General features: G+C 61.0%; 1 protein-coding gene across 1 annotated transcript; it reads left to right on the top strand.

Moving 5' to 3' along the window:
- Nucleotides 1-9,672: 9,672 nt before the first annotated feature.
- NKX2-3 (NK2 homeobox 3) lies at nucleotides 9,673-11,728 on the top strand. Its single transcript, XM_059851731.1, has 2 exons — nucleotides 9,673-10,327; nucleotides 10,977-11,728. The coding sequence occupies exons 1-2, from the start codon at nucleotides 9,985-9,987 to the stop codon at nucleotides 11,615-11,617; spliced, it is 984 nt and encodes a 327-aa protein (XP_059707714.1). The 5' UTR covers nucleotides 9,673-9,984; the 3' UTR covers nucleotides 11,618-11,728.
- Nucleotides 11,729-16,115: the final 4,387 nt, after the last annotated feature.

Here is a 16,115-nt window from a genome sequence, read left to right as displayed (position 1 = left end):
ACACTAGTGAAGACATGACCAAACCCATGTATTCACTAGAAAAATGTAAATTGATGATTTTTATTATCATATTGAGGCAGAATTATTATTAATGATGTAGAAAAGAAATTATAAAACTTACACTTATTCTGTAAAAAAATTGCTTAAAATTTTCTAGCTCAAAAATAATTAGATTGACAACTATTCTATGGAAACCAATTTCATTTAACTTTTCAATGGGATATTTTGAACTGATTTTTTCCTTTCAGTTTTCTAAAGCAGAAAGCTGTTCGAAATTTGAAGGCATTGTGTTTCCAGGTTTTCCTTGTCCTCTTTTTGTCTGCTGCCCTGAAGCTGCTTTATGATGGCTGACATTCGTGCTGGATTTCCTCTTCTCTTCTGATCCTTTATTCCCTACTCCAAGCTTTACAAAATTTTAGCATTCTTGTAAAAGAAAAAAAGAAAAACCCTAAATGCAATCTCGCTTCCTCAGCCACCAGTTAGTTGTAACAATAAAAGTAAAAGAAGAAAGACAAAAAAATTGTCAACATTTAAATAATTTTTCAGCTGTAGTAGAAACAATTATGCCACTCAGAAAATGGCTGGATCAACAGCAAAATTATCCTTTTTTTTCTGTTTGTTTTTTTTTTTTAATATGAAGATTTTTTTCTGAAATACTTTAGTTGGGTTTTTGGTTTTGTTTTTGTGTTTTGGATTTTTTTGTTTGTTTGTTGGTTTGGTTTTCAGTTGTTGGTTTTTTGGTTTTTTTTTTTTTGTGATAGGGAAAAATCAGGGTCTGTTTTCTAGGCTGCTGCTTTCTGATTAGTCTTGACGATTAAGGCCCTGGGGTCCCAACCACCTTGGGGATTCAGCTCCCACACTGCCAGCTGGGGAGAGAAATCTCTTGTCTGCTGCACCAGGAGCGGCAGCTTCTCCTGCACCAGACCGTCCAGCAGAAGGGCTGACATTAGGGGAAGCATGGCTGCAGGGCTCAGAGGTGACACGAGCCATGGGGATGACCCCACTGCTGTGGCAGCAGCAGGTGTGTGGGGCTGCAGACACCCTGACTCCACACTGGGGGAGATGCCAGTGCTGGGCACAAGAGCCTCACACACCTGCAGTGTGGCTAAAGGGAGCAAAACTGCCACAGCTGGCATTTGGGAAGGAGGGTGAGACATTCCCTTGCCTTTCCAGTTGGTCACGGCTGCCCCAGCTCTGAGTCCAGCACAATGAACACAGTGAGTGGTGCCCCAGGTGCCCGCCCATGCAGGGACCATGCCCCAAGAATTGCCCCTTCCCGGGCATGGTGAGGTGGGGACCGATGGAAGCAGAGAACTCAGCCCCTCTCTCTCTGAGCAACAGGGTCCTTCCACAGCTCCCCGCTCCTTGAGTGTCCAGTGTGGGGTAGGGCACAGCCCCACAGCGAGGGCGGGGCACTGTCACTCCACAGACACAAAACAATAGTCAGTGTCGATTATTTATTTTACAAATAAATCAGCGAGTCCTGCAGGAGAAGGGCTGGAAATCGGCGAGTTTAGATTAGACCCTCCCCAAACCCCGGCTGGGCCTTGAGCCGCTGTCAGGGCTGCAGAGAAACAGCAGTGAACTCTCACGCAAATGGCCTATAAAAAAGGCCCCTGTCAAAGGCACCTTGACCTGGAGGCTCGCTGTGGTGCTGAGCTCCCCGTGGCCCTCCCCTCCCCGGGCTGCGCTCCCCTCGCATGATGTATTTCCCCTGCCTTTTTTAGAGCTGCATTATGTTAGCTCCAGGAAACAGCCTCTTCCTTCTTATAAACACAGCCCTGGGTTACTGACCAGCGGCCCTGCCACTCCACAGCCACTCTCTGTCCATCCATCACACCTCGCTGTCACCCTGGCAACATATCTCTTGGACCGGTCCGGCTCCAGGGATGGGAGAGGCAGGAGGGGGGGATAAGGGGGGGTCACATACACAGAGCACAATTCCAGCCTGCTGACTAATTCCCTGGAAACCCTGGGGCTGCACAATGAGAAAGCCTTTCCGAGGGTTTCTCGAGCGTTACTGGAAGGTCAGATGAAGGTCAGCGCAAGGACACGGCTCCTACTTTCCCCACCGTCAGCAAGGGCGGGTGCGCGGGCGGACGTGGGTGAGCCGCGGGGGTACCACGGGTGCACGATGGGAGGGATGTCTGGAGAAGGGAGCCTGGGCCCAGGCGGCCCTGGGATGCGGCACAGAGCCCACTCGCCACTGCTGGGCGCAGGAAATGTGCCTGGGACGGGGCTGGCGGGGTGTCCTGGCAGCCAGACAGGCGTCAGTGCTTCCAGTGGGACAGGGCATGGCCGGTGGTGTGGCCTTTTGCCATGCCGGTGAGAGAAGGGAAGAATTTCTTTGGCCCCATGCAAACTCCTCACCACCTCTGCTATGGCCCCAGAGCCTGCAAACTGCTGGCCTGACACAGCATTGCTGCACGGGTCATTCTCAGTGCAGGATGGATCCTGGGGGAGAGCGTCCCAGAGATGCCTGGATACCCATGGTCTCCAGCGTGCTGGGACATCAACAGCACAGGGACAAGACAGGAACCATATCAAGAGATCCAGGTTGTCCTGTCAGTGCTGGTACGGGACGTATTTTGGCTGAGCCTTTGAGCCATCCAGCCTCTTGTATGCATGGCTGAAGCACAGCTACCACAGCAGAAGGGGTCCAGCCATGTCCTGCTCCTGGAACACCACCCTTGTCCATCCCCACCTGCTTGTCCTTCACGTTAAGCCATTGTCTCCAAGAGGAAATGCCATTTAAAGGCAGGTATTTCAAAAGAAATGGGAGATCTCTACTCTCTGAACAACACAGCACTTCACTTCTGCCCGTTCCCTGCGTAAAGCTGGGAGTCAGGTTTACACAGGGATAAAACAAAAAAGGCAATGCTTTTAAGGACAGATCTTCACAAACCCAAACTAAAGCCCCATGAGGGCAAATCCTTTCTAATCCATGCTCTTCCTCAGAGGTGTAAGTGGAGTGGAAGGGTAGAGGGGAGGGATTTAAATCTGGAAAACAGTTCCCCATCTCTTTGGTCTGGCAAAGGGCCCACTGATAGACTGAAAACAAGTTTGCAGAGAAGCCTGTGTGGGATAATCCAGCTATGGCCCCGGAGGGGATGAGAACAATTAGGAGTCCTCTCTTAAGTCTCCACTCCAAGATAGAAAAACAGTTTATAGTTTGGTCCAGAGTTGTTGTTAGAAAGTTCTGAATCATCAGGATACACTAACAATTTCTGCACAGTAATTGCCAGGATAATTCATTAGGCGGACTCAGAGATAAACTATTAACAGAAGCTTTCATATCTCCTACCTGCCTTCCCGTGTGCAGGACACAAGGGCTGCCCTATTTATACAGCGGCTGTCGGTGAGGATCTGGGTTCAGGAGGGAACCACATGAGCAGCCATGGCTAAATACCAAAAGTATTTCAAAGGAAAACAAAAGAATGGGTATTTATTAGACATGTGCAGGCCAAGCACATGCTCTGCCTTTAACCTTTCCAGGCATGGTAATCATCCAGGGAGCAGTTTGCCTTCACTGCCACTGAACATGCCGCAGTCTCCAGCCACAGCAACCATTCTACTTCCAGAGAAAACCCACCAGAGCATTGGAAGCTGGACTGTTGTGGCCTCTGGAAGGATAGTGCAAAACGTCTTTGGGCTGAGCCTATCAGGCTTTTGACCCATATTTACCCAGAAGAGATAGAAATTATGAGCTTCCCCGGCCTCATCTTCCCCCCTCTAGCCCCCAAGTGCAGGTTGTTGCATGACAGAGGATATTTGTGTTCAATCCTCCTGAGCTGGTCCGCCTCAAATCACATTTGGGAAGGGGAAACAGTGAAACAACCACTGGCTGTGGGTGCCCCTCAGAGCAAATGTCAGCCCCATAGACAAATGCCAGCAGAGTTGAGGAATGCCACCACACAGAGGCCTGTGCACCTCCCTAGGTATGTGCTCAGCCAAGGCTGCAGCATAATTTCTGCATAAAAGCTGATTCCTGCATCTATTTTCAGCTCAATTTCCCTGAAACCACTCTGGCAAACCCAGAGCTGTGTACAATTTCTTTCACAGCTTTGCCAGCTCCGGGGTAGCCATGGCCAGGATGGCTTCATCTGCATGAGAACAGCCGAAGGAATCTTGATTAAGCAGGGAGAGAAGTGGGGACTGGCTGCCAGGCAGATGCCCTAAACAAGAGTAACTTATCAGCTCCGCTTCCAAGATGAGACATCTGTCACCACCTTGCACAGAGCCAGCCCAGCCACTTGCTCCTCACCAGCACGTCTGTACAGAAGCATGAGGACTTCCCTCTCCCTTAAGGAAGCCACAGAAATAGCCACCATATAATTTGCAAAATTTCTTCTAGAAAATGCTTCGCTTGGGCAAAGAAAAGCATTACACCCAGAATGCTTTGGGGGACAGTGCTGGACAGGAGCAGGAGGCAGCATGCAGCTGCATTCCCAGCCCCCTCGTGTTTGCCAGCGAGCCAGCCCCAGCCCCAGCGCAGGGAGGTCTCCAGCCCAGAGGAACACCAAGTGCTGCGGACAGCAAGGAACCTCTCCTCCAGCACACACACAGCAAAGCCCGACACAGTTAATCCCTCCAGTTTATTATGTAATAAAACGCTTTCCAGACCTGTTAAAATTTAATTGGTTTAATCTTAATAGTTCCATTTTCTATGGCACATGCAAACACAGAGCCTGACCCTGCCACTCTCGTGTGAACTGTCCCGCAGGCTGTGGTGGGAGCAGGATGAAACCCGCTGACCTCAGCGGGATTACGTGCATGAATCAGAGCGGCAGGCCTGGGCTCGGAGCTGAAATCCAGCACTGGGCAGGTCGCCAGCACAAGGCCCAGGGTCCACTTAGGCTCCACTTAAGCGCTATAGGATGCAAGTGGTACGCAGGCCTGTGGATGCGAGCGGTGAGCAAGCCATGTGCTGGGCCTCTGCTGAAGGATGAATTTCAGCTCAGCTTCTCAACCTCATGGACACAAACACACAGCAATGGCTCCTGAGACATGGAGCGAAGGTACTCCCAGAAAGGCTGTGGGGTGTGCTCCACCAATAGGGTGGTGTATGTGTGCCTGCAGCAGTGTCCTCCTTCGGCTGCACGGAGGACCCTCTCATTGCACAGTCAGTAACTGTGATTTATGACAGCTTCTAATCCAGAGGAAGAGGTGTTTTGCTACCCTCTACATGTCCACAGTCATGGGGCTGTGTTGTGCAGCAGAGTAGCTTTGTGAAGCCTGGATATCCTTTGTGCACAAGAGATGCCAAATAAAAGCAGGCAGGAGGGGGTCCTTGGCACTGGCATTTCCTATCCTGCATTGCCTTAGATGAAGGATGACCTTTACCTGCTCCTGCAAGTTGGCTCTCACCAAACTCAGCACATCAGCCTCAGTTTCAGAGGCCCATCTGGCACTGAAAACAAGGGCAATTGGGCAACCTCCCCTTTGGTGTCCAAGCTTACTGAGCTCCCCTTGCTGCAATGGGCAGCACCCTTGCATTTGCTGCTCCTATCCCTCAAAGTGCTGAATACTGAATGTTTCACACAGCTACTGGTATCCCCCAAACCAACCTCCCACCATAAAAACATAGGTGTAGGATTCTAGAGTCTGGTTCTGACCTTTAGAAAACACATTTATTTCCCACTGAGGCTTTGTTTTGGGATGCATTTCCAAGCCATGCATCCCCCAAGAACTGTGAAGCAAAAGTAAATCAGCCAATGTCAATGGAGCAAAAAAATACTGAAGAAAAGCATATCTTTTCAGTGATGTATTTCTCAATAAAATGGGCATTAGTTGGGTGGTTCTTGGCCAAACCAAGCCAGCTGTTCTGAGGATTCGGAGAGATGCAGGCAGGTGTCAAGTGGCAAACCCGAGTGAACAGGATGGTCCTGGTACTGCCTTGGCACAGACGGGACACAGCAGTGGGACATGGAGCCAGCCTGTTGCTGGGTGAGCATGCTGCGTCCCCTGTCTGGACCTGGCTCCACCGCCTGTAGAAGCCCTCTCCTCTCCTGAAGAATATAGACAATGTTTATTTTCAGTGTTGTGAAAAAGAGCCATTCCTGTGCAAGTGGCACGGCAGGGAAAAACGCCATCCTTTTCCCCAGGAGCTGTGACCAGGCGCATTCAGGGAGTGAGTCCGGGCTGGGAGCTGCGGCGGAGCCGCCCCGTGCGCGCTCCTCAAGGAGCCCCTCAGGGCGCGCCCGCTGGGCACCGTGAGGGGCGCCGAGGCTGCGTGCAAAGAGAGCCAGACCGGGAAACGGCGGAGCACCGTGCCGTGCCGGGCCGCACAGGACAGGACCGCGGGGTCCACTGCCGGCAGGTGAGCGAGCCGTGCGGAGCCGGTGCGGGCTGCACGGGACGCGGCCCCACCGGCAGCCCCGGCGGCGGGTCGCTGTCCCGGGACCCGCCGCCTCTCCGAGGCGCGTCGTCGGCCCCGCCGTGCGGGGGCGTCCCCGGCGCGCTGCAGTTCTCACATAAATCAGGACCGAACTCCTGGGAAAGGGCCATCCTTCACCGGGCGCTGCTGACAGAGAACGAGAACCAGACGGGCCCTGAGATAAACCACGGCGCGCAGCGTTTACACAAGGGCAGGCTCTGTGTAAATAGAGCTGAGCGCGGGGGGCAGCTCCCGGCGGCGCGGGTCCGCTCCGGCTACGGCCCCAGCCCGCGGGCCGCCGGGCTCCCGGGGCGGCGGGCAGGTGGGTGCCGCCCGCCCAGCGCCTCCCGCCGCCGTGCCCCGTTGGCTCCCCGAGCACAGGGGCTGGAGACAGGGCTGGATTAGCGTGTTTGTTTGTTTACGGCCATTAGCGCGGGGTCGGCTCCAGCACTCCGCACCCTCAAGACTAATGGAGCAATTAGCAGCCCCGGTGCTGATAGCATCGCCCCGAGCGAGACCCCCGGCCGCGGCTGCTGCTACCGGGCTGCCTGCGGCCGGGGCCCTCGGGCGGGAGCGGGCTGCTCGCTCCCTCGCCCGCCCGCCGCGGTGTGCACGGCCGCGGCGGGGCTGCTGCTCGCTCCCCGGGCCCGGGGGGAGGCTCTTGGCTCTCTTAGCTCCGCTGCAGCATCCGCACGGCGAGCTCCATCCATTACAATAATCCCCTGTCTAAACACAGCGCAGGAACGGCCGGGACAACAAGGCCCTGCTGTAAACAGAGCTCAGGGGACGCCGCTAATGATATAAATAAAATAACCATTAATAGCTCGGTGACCCCAGCCCAGCCGGCTTGGGAAAGCCCTGCAGCCGCAATCCGGGCTGAGACCCGCCGGCAGGTACCAGGGCTGCCCTGCTCCTTCCTCCCCCTGGATTCTGTACATCCGCACCGCTCGCCCCGGTCCCGTCGTGCTCCTCGGCGCCAGCCGCCTCGGTACGGGCACGGTCGGGCCTGACCACCTCCCCGCTTCCCCGGCTTTCCCAGCCGGGAACTCGCCACCGAACTCACCACTAAAGAGGGCATGCTGGCATGGGGTGAAAGCGCGGGCTGTTACCGCACCCAGAGACTGAGGGAGGGTGAGGTGACCCAGAGAAGGCCCAGCCGCGGCTTGCTCCCTCCGTCGGGCGTGGGTTCCCCGAGCAGTCCGTGTGGCCGACAGCAGCACAAATGAGTCGGTCCCAGCGGGACAACCACTTCGTACCACCGGGAAGAAATCCCAATGCGCCCTTTTCGGCCCGACCCAGGTTCCCAGAGCCCGCAGGCCGCGCCCGGCGATCGGCCCGTCCTGGATCCCTGTGCGGGCCGCGAGCGCGATGGCGCCAAATGAGCCAGACGCTGCCGGGGTGCGGCCCCGGCGCTCGGCACAGCGGCTGCTGCTCCCGCCGACGGACGGGCAGGCGGACATCGGCGGTGGCCCAGCAGTTCTTATGGCCGCCACCACCAAGGGCACCGGCCCTTGACGCTGCTCTCCCCGCCGGGAAGCTCGGCCGCAGGGGAGCTCCCGGGTAGCGCGGCGCTGTGCAGAGCCCGGCCGCTCGCCGCGCTGCCACCGGGCCCGTGCCTGCAACTTCCCGGGCCCAGGGCCCCGAGGCGGGCAGGAGTGGCCCGGGATGGTGTCGGATGTGTAACACGGATAAGGAGCTAATTGTTACTAATTATTTTCGGGTCCCGGCAGCGACGCAGTGCCGAGTTTCTCTGCCCACCGGCGGCACGGGGCAGAGTCGGGCCCCGGTCAGGCCTGCTTACTGCGGCCGCCCTTCCCCGTCCACCGTCCGGACCGCAGGAAGGCGTCTCCCACAGGGAACGGCGAGAAGAGACCGAATCGTCATATTTATATGGAGAGGCATTTGAAGCTGCGTGGTGGCAGCGGTCCGGTGCGCCGGGGGAACAGGAACCGGCCCCGCCGCGGGACCGGTTGCACATGAGCTGCGGCGAAGTGCGCGGGACTCGGGCTGCTGTCCCGGGCTGCGCCCCCAGTAAATACGTCTCTGGGACGTGCAGAAAAACGAAGATACGGGGGCACCGATAGAGCCGCTGAACGGTGGAGCCGCCGGACGTTAACAACATGACAGAAACTCCCGGGAAGGCCCCGCGAAGCCCGGAGCCGGGACACTCACCTGCCCGGCGTACGCGCCCGGCTCCGGTGGCCTCCCCTCGTCGCCGATCCAAGCCCTGCGGGGCAGCAGGATTTTAATCACAACGAAAAATCTCACCAAAGACCCCCTGCCCCTCCCTCGGTGCGCCCGCTCCCCGCGCCGGGGCAGCCCGGAGCCCGTGCAAAAGTCCGGGAGCCGCGGGGAGCCCCAGGGGGCCGCGGCACCTCCGCATCACCGCGGGGCTCGGCCAGTGCCCGGCGAAGTCTTGTGCCCGGGGACTTCTCAGTGCGAAAGAGCTCGGCAGGCTCCTTCGGTGCGTCACCCGCCGGCACGGCGGCGAGGTGGCTCCGCGAAACCCGCTGGCCGCCCGTTACCAGCGTGAGAAACGAAAGAAAACGAAACGAAACGAAAGAAAACGAAAAACAACGAAAGGAAACACCGACGATCGCGGTATCGCGCTCCCCACCTAGCTCCGCGTTACCGCTGTCCCGGGCTGCCCACCCGGCCCGGCCCGGTCCGCCCCGACTGGGCCCGGCGGTCGCGGGCTGCGGGGCCCGATCCGGCGGGGCGAAGCGCGCTTTCCCCTGTGCAACGAGTTTCGCACCGGCTGCGGCGAGCTGGGCCGGCCTGCAGATTGGCCGATCGCGGGGGTATTTGCGGGGACACCGGCGAAGGGACCGGAGGTGCAGGGGGATGCGGAGTGGGTCGGCTACGTGTACGTCGCATGGCTACGGCCCGTCCAGGACGGCGGGATCGCCGTCGGCTGCGGGACGGGTGCGGAGTGGCGGAGGCGCCTGAATCTCCCCTCCGCTACGCGCCCTGGGCCGCGGGAGGCGCTTGCGGGGCCGTGCCGGTGGGGCGGGGAGGCCGGACCGGCGGGGCCGCACATGTCGGCCACTGCCGGGGCCGGACCGAGCCGTATGCGGGCAGGGGCCAGCGGGGCGCGCCCGGGCGGGGGTCCCTACCTACCTACGCGTGCTTAGCACTGGGGGGGCGGCGGCGGCTGCCGCGGCTCTCTGCGGGGACCCCGACCCCGGCGCACCGTCCCCGCGCCCGCCGGGCGGGTGCCGCGCCGGCGGGGCGCTCTGCGGGGAAGCAGCCTCCCCGACTGCAGCCTTAATACATTGCTATTTCTGGCCGGGCGGCCGGAGCCGGGCAGGGGGCCGGCTCTGCCTCCCCCTCTCTCCAATGGCGAGGCCGCCCCCGGCCCCTCCTTGCCGTGACGTGCCGGCCCGGGGCAGAGGAGGCTCCCGAGCCTTTGGCTGTCCCTGCAGAAGCTGTAACAAAACGCAGACCCCCAGCGCCGAGCTAATGGAGGCAACTTAGACAGAAGCAGGCGCGGCCCCTCGTCTCTCGGCGCTGCCCGCTCCCCCCGCACCGGGCGCGGCGCTCCCCGCCGAGCAGCCGCCCGAGAGCCGCCGGGCCCGCGGGACTGCCTGGCCGCTTGCGCTGCCCCGATGATGTTACCGAGCCCCGTCACCTCCACACCCTTCTCTGTCAAAGACATCCTCAACCTGGAGCAGCAGCAGGACCCGCATTATGGGGCCCAGCTCCCGCACCACCTGGAGCACCACTTCCACCCCGCTGCCTGCCTGCTGGCGGCCGCCGACGGCGCCCGCTTCTCCGACGGCGAGGAGGAAGAGGAGGAGGAAAAGCTCTCCTACCTGAGCCCCATGGCAGCGCCCGGCAGCCAGGCGGACGCGCGGATCTCCGCCGACAGCTACGTTCACGCCGTGCTGCGTAGCTCCTGCGAGGCGCCCGGCCCGGGAGAAGAGCTGGACCCGGCGGTCCGAGACCCAAGTGAGTATCGGCTCCGCCGCGCTCCCCGCACTGCACCGTCCCGCCGGGACGGGCCACGCGCTGGCTTCCTGTGGTGCGTTCCCAGCCCTCGGGCATCGCCTCGCGAAGCCCAGGTCCCGGCGCCGTAGCCCGCCCCACGTCCCTTGGCCATGTCGAGCTGGGACAGGCACATCGCGGGGCTGCAACCGCCCTCCTCCGCGCCTCGCTCGCCTCCTCCCTGGGTAGTGCCTCCGCATGGCCCCAGTCCGGAGGTGCCGGATCAGGCCCGGGCTCTGCAATTTCGGTAGCGGAGGGGGAGGAACGGGTCGGGTTAGGCCAAATCCGCACCCGCTGCGGCGGAGCAGGTGCCCGGCGCTGTGCGCGACGCGGCCCGAAGCTCTCCTTGCGGTGCCGCAGCGGTAACGCCGCAGCCGTCCCGGAGGTGCGGAAACGTGCCCGGTCCCGCCGCCCGAATCGGGCCCTCGCAAACACAGGCGGTGCCGGAGACGGCCGGTCCCAGCGCTGCCTCCCCGCCCGCACCGCGGTGCCCCGACGGGCGCGCGGGGTCGGCCGGGGCGCGGAGCTCTGGTCCGCCGATGGGGCCCGCCGGGAGCAGCGAGCGCCCGGCGTCGGCGAGGCGCACCCATAACCTCTGTGTTCCCCCGTACAGAGAGCTGTGTTTTGAAGAAGCCGCTGGACGCAGCGGAGAAGGCGGAGGAGACGGAGAGGCCGAAGCAGCGGAGCCGGAGGAAGCCGCGCGTACTCTTTTCCCAGGCGCAGGTCTTCGAGCTGGAGCGTCGGTTCAAGCAGCAGCGTTACCTGTCGGCGCCCGAGCGGGAGCACCTGGCCAGCAGCCTCAAGCTCACCTCCACGCAGGTGAAGATCTGGTTCCAGAACCGGCGCTACAAGTGCAAGCGGCAGCGGCAGGACAAGTCGCTGGAGCTGGGCGGCCCCGCGGCCCCGCCGCCGCCGCGCAGGGTGGCCGTGCCCGTGCTGGTCCGTGACGGCAAGCCGTGCCTCGGCGGGTCGCAGGGCTACAGCTCGGCGTACAACGGGCCCTACTCCTACAATGGCTTCCCCGCCTACGGCTACGGCAACGCAGCCTCCTACAATCCCGGCTACGGCTGCACCTACCCGGCGGGGACCGGCGGCGCGTCCATGCAAGCCGCCTGCAGCCCGGCGGCGGCCGCCAGCCCCTTCGTGAACGTGGGCGGCCTCGGGGGTTTCAGCGGCGGCGGCCAGCCGCTGCACCAGCCGGCGGCGGGGCCTTCTTGCGGCCAGGGCGCACTGCAGGGCATTCGGGCCTGGTAGCCCGCACGCACTGAGGGTCGGGAGCGGACCGACAGGACGGCCCGGCGGCTCCGCGGCCCCGTTAGCACCCGCACCGCAGCCCGGCTGCGCGCCACGCGCCCTGGACCAGCGGCGGAGGCGGCGGCGGGACGGCGCGGCGGGACCCCGGCGCTCCCGCGAGCATCGGTGCGAGACCGGCGACGGACGGAGCGGAGCGGCGCGGCAGGACGGGCCCGCGCGAGCCCGCAGCGAAGCGCCGCCGCCGCGACGGCCGGGCGGGCCGGGCGGGCCGGAGCCGATCGCGCCGCTCCAGCGGAGCAGCTTTGCTTGTAAAAAGCCGACGGCGGGGCCCGCTAGTGCCGCGGCCCCTCTATCTACTCTGTATCGGTCACTGCCAGCGCCAGCTCGCCCAGTCAGTCAATAAACCAGGTGCAATACTCGCCGCCCGATCCTCCTTCGTCCAGCGGCCGGTGCCCGGCGGAGGGGCCGGGGCCCGTGCCCGGCGGCGGGGCGGTCGCCGCGTCGTGCCCGCGGGGCAGGGCGGCCCGGCCGGCTTGTGAGCGTGCCAAGGGCGCTGAATGGGGCCGCGTAGCTCAGAGCCGGGCCCATTGTGGCCGACGGGCCGGCGCTGAAAGGAGCCGCCGAGGAAGGTAGCGGGAATAGGCGCTTATTGGATTCGGGAACAAAAGGTGTGGCAGGGAGGCGAGGGACAAAGGGGCCCCGGCGCCGAGATTGACGGGCCGCTTTGCCCCCCACTGAGGCCCAGGCCCGGCGCTTTATGCGCGGGGGCTGCAGAAACGTGCTGGGTTTTGTTCCCCATTCTGGGAGCGCAGGGGAAGAGGAGGGGGGTCCGCGGGCCGCTGATTAGGGCCGGCCGGGCCGGGCAGTCTGAATGCCGGGTCATTATTGCTACATGTTCAGCCATTTCGCTCCATCGCAGGGGGAGGGGGCGGCCGAGGCCCCCGAGCCCGAGCCCTGCGGGACTGGCCGCGGGGTCGCCTGCCGCCTGCCCCGTCCCGGGCCGCCCGGTCCCGCTGTCGCCCCCGAGGCGCTCTCGGGGCGGTGGCGGCCGCGCCGCCGCGGCCGTGTCGCTGCTGTGCGGGTCCTGCCGAGCACCGCCGCCGGGTACGGAGCCGCGCCGGGGAGAGCCGGACGCCCGCAGAGCAGCGTGGCAGCAGCGGCCGTCTGGGGCACTCCGGGCGGCAGCGGGACCAAAGGCGCCGGGAGCTCTCCCCTGCCGTCCCGCACATCTGCCCGGCCGCGACCCTGGCTCTCCTAAGTTGTTTCCAGCGGAGCCTTCTTGGAGCCGGCGCGACGGACGCAGACCAGGGGCTGGCTATGCCACCTCCCTGACCCAGCGCTGCCCACCGTGTCCTCCCCATGACCTCCCCATGACCTCCCCATGTGTGTTGCGTGACAGTCCCTGTGTCCCGAGCAGAGGACCAGGCTCTGCCCTCGCAGAAGCAGCAGGTAACACCGCTGACGTTACTAACCCCGGGTTTAAGCAGCACATTCCCACCATTTAAGGTGAACGTGCTCCTTCGGGGTTTGCTGTTTGAAAGGAACCGGAGAAAATCTTTCCACTGCGGGGACAGAGTGGGCAACCCGCAGGCCCCGGCTGCCAGCGTGGCTCAGCCCGGCACCCCGCTGTCCCGCGAGCCGCCCCGAGGCCAGCAGGCTTCACGGGGCCGGCGCTGGGAGAGGATGCGGCACGCCCAGCTGATTGTTTGCTGGATGGCAGTAAGGTGTCGCAGGAGAGGAAGCCCAGGCCCTGCTCTTGGCTTTCAGAAATGAGTGGTTAAGGCCCTGTGGTCTCGTGGGTAGAAACAGGATAGCCAAGAACAAAGGTAATGCACTTTCTTCACAGCAGCAGTCAGGCTGGAGAGATTTGTCTCTGCCATAGGAAGGAGTTGCATTTTCCTCCATGTTCTGCCAGACTGTTGTCTGCAAAAACAGGGGACTCGTGTGAGTTCATACTTCAGCATGCAACCACAATAGCATGTAACCACAACAGAAGCTCCTCCAAAATCAGGGTGTGTGAGAGGAGTTCCCAGCTTAATACATCCCTTCAAAGGACGTGGCAGTTGATGAGAAATCCACTGCATCTCAGCAGCACCCAGAGCCTCTGGCTAAGACCAGAGCCCCAGCATGGGACATGCTGCCCAGGTCTGTAGGCACAGTCTCTAGAGCACAGACTGTTCTGTAAAGCAAAAGGACACCCAGGGACCTCACAGCTGTGTTGTAAGAGGTGATGCCAGGCAGTACCAGCATGATCCAGCACCAACAGTACCCAACCACATCAGAGCACTTTCCACTTGTGCCTGGTCACAACCCTGACCCCTCTCTCCCTCCACAGAGCTGGAACAGCTCCCAGTCGGGGGATTCCGAGAGGCCTGACCGCAGGCTGATGTCTCATGGCGCTGGAAGGTTCTAGATGTCCACCATAGCAAGCCCCATTCCTGGGACAGATCCCAGCTGTCCCACCAGCTCAGACTGGAGGAAGGGCAAGGGGTTAGTGGGAGGGACCCCTCTGCAGAGCCTCGCCCAAAGCTCCTGAGCTGATGGGGAGGACAGACCAGCACAAAGAGACGGCGGTAATGGAGGGCCCAGAGCGGGGTGGCGGAAACGGAACGCTCCAAAGAGGAGGAACAGCCGGCAGAGGCCAGTGGGAGGGAGATGGTGGGAGATTGCAGATTGGACCGGCTGCCCAGGGAGGGGAGACACAATGGAGGGAAGTTGCTGCGTGGCTGTGCTGGAGGCAGCACCCGCCCATGATGCGCCCTGTCCCCCACAGCCCAGGCTGGAGCGGGGTGCCTCCAGCAGGGTGAGAGGCACAGGGTCCTTCAAAATGGTCCCGCTGCACCATGGTGGTGCCATGGCCAGAGGGACATCAAGGAGGGAGGGACAAGGATGGCCATGGACAAGGGGCAGAGGGCGTGTGTTTCTTCCTGGTTGATTGAGGGATTTACTGCTATTTGGGAATCCAGCTGTGAAGGTGCTGACTGATTTCAAACAGAAATGAGATTCTCTAAGTGCACTGATTTAAAGTAAAGGAGGGACTTTTGAGCCAGCTAGGTTTTAACCCCCAGGCCTCAGACCCACTCTGTCCGCAGGCTCCAGCTGTGTTTTTTATTCAAGTTTCCTGTTCAAGGAGCTCATGAGCAGAACTTGTCTCATGCAGTGGCTCCTAGGGAGGCTCCATCCAAAGCCCAGTTATTTCTGGTTTTCTGTGGCCTTTCCATTATGCTCAGGATGACACAGAAGCAGTGCTGTTCCTTCTGCAGCACCACAGATACGCTCTGGTTTCCTCTCCTTCCTGACATCTTTTTTCCCTTCCTCTCTCCCTCCCTACTGCTGAGGTCATCCCTCGCCCTCTTAGCCTTCATCCTTCTGTCTCCACCCACCTGCAGCCATCAGAAAGGATCTCACCTGGGTGAAGAGGGAGATGCCTGCTCCCAGTGAGGCTGGTCAGGCTGCTTGTGGATCTGGGCAGGCATCACTGAGTCCTGGTCCCATCTACTCCAACGTGGTCAGAGCCACATCCTGCTGCCTGGGTTGGGAGCCTGGGGACCCAGCTGTTTGCTAGTGTGGTGCCCAGCTCTTGCTCCTCTATTTGAGTGTCAGCTCCTGCTCTGCAGAGCTTCCCACTGCAGCCACCCCAGCCCTGAGCTGGGAGCTGCCAAGGCTGCTTGGCCACTGGGGCTCTGTGGAGCCCTCAGCTGTTGGAGATGCTGGAAGCTCCTCGTGGCAACGGCAATATGGGGCTGTCACATAAGAACTCCCCAGTGCCAAGAAAATTGTTGCCAGCCATGGATCAGGTAATTAAAATATTGGTAGTTTTGTTATGGAGTCTCCAGCGAGGCTTTCTCCCACCAAATGCCTGTAGCACAAGGGGCAGGGACCTGCCTCCCCTGTGTGGATGAGTCACTGCATCACAAGATGACTACACCTGGCTGAGCAGGGTGACGGGGACCTGCATGTTTGAGCTGATTCTTCTTCCTGCAGTGGTGAGATCAGGCACAATGTTGCCGCTAGGGATCCAGGTGACCCACGAAGGATTCACTTTGATTCAACCAAGGATCCAGGTGACCTGTCCACAAAGGGAGACTGAATCTTTGTCCCCTCCAGAACAGAGTGCTGCTGAATGTCAAAGCTGCCCCTGTGTCCTGCCAGAGCCCTTCCCGGTGACATCATGCCACTATCTCTCGTCTAGGCAATAAATAAAACCCACAGACACTTCCCCGGGGACGATCCTTCTCCGTGCCCGGGGCTGCTGCAGGCCGGCGATACCGGGTCCAGCGGCGTCCCGGGTGTTGCCCGGGATGCTCAGGTCCCCCGGGCTGCTAGCAGGGACAGGGACACTTGCTCCCGGTGCCTGTCCCCAAGCGAGATCCGCCACCGCCATCTATCGGCCAGCGCCCGGGGACAGGGAGTGACAGACACCTTTCTGTCCCCGCCATCCCGCGCCGCGGAGCTTCTGCAGCGGGGCTTGGCTCGCTTCGGGGTGCCCGAGTCGCCC

The sequence above is a fragment of the Haemorhous mexicanus genome, chromosome 7 (assembly GCF_027477595.1).
Source record: "Haemorhous mexicanus isolate bHaeMex1 chromosome 7, bHaeMex1.pri, whole genome shotgun sequence".
Lineage (NCBI taxonomy): Eukaryota > Metazoa > Chordata > Aves > Passeriformes > Fringillidae > Haemorhous > Haemorhous mexicanus.
The sequence above is the reverse complement of the archived record's forward strand: the minus strand, read 5'-3'. Positions and strand labels throughout refer to the sequence as shown.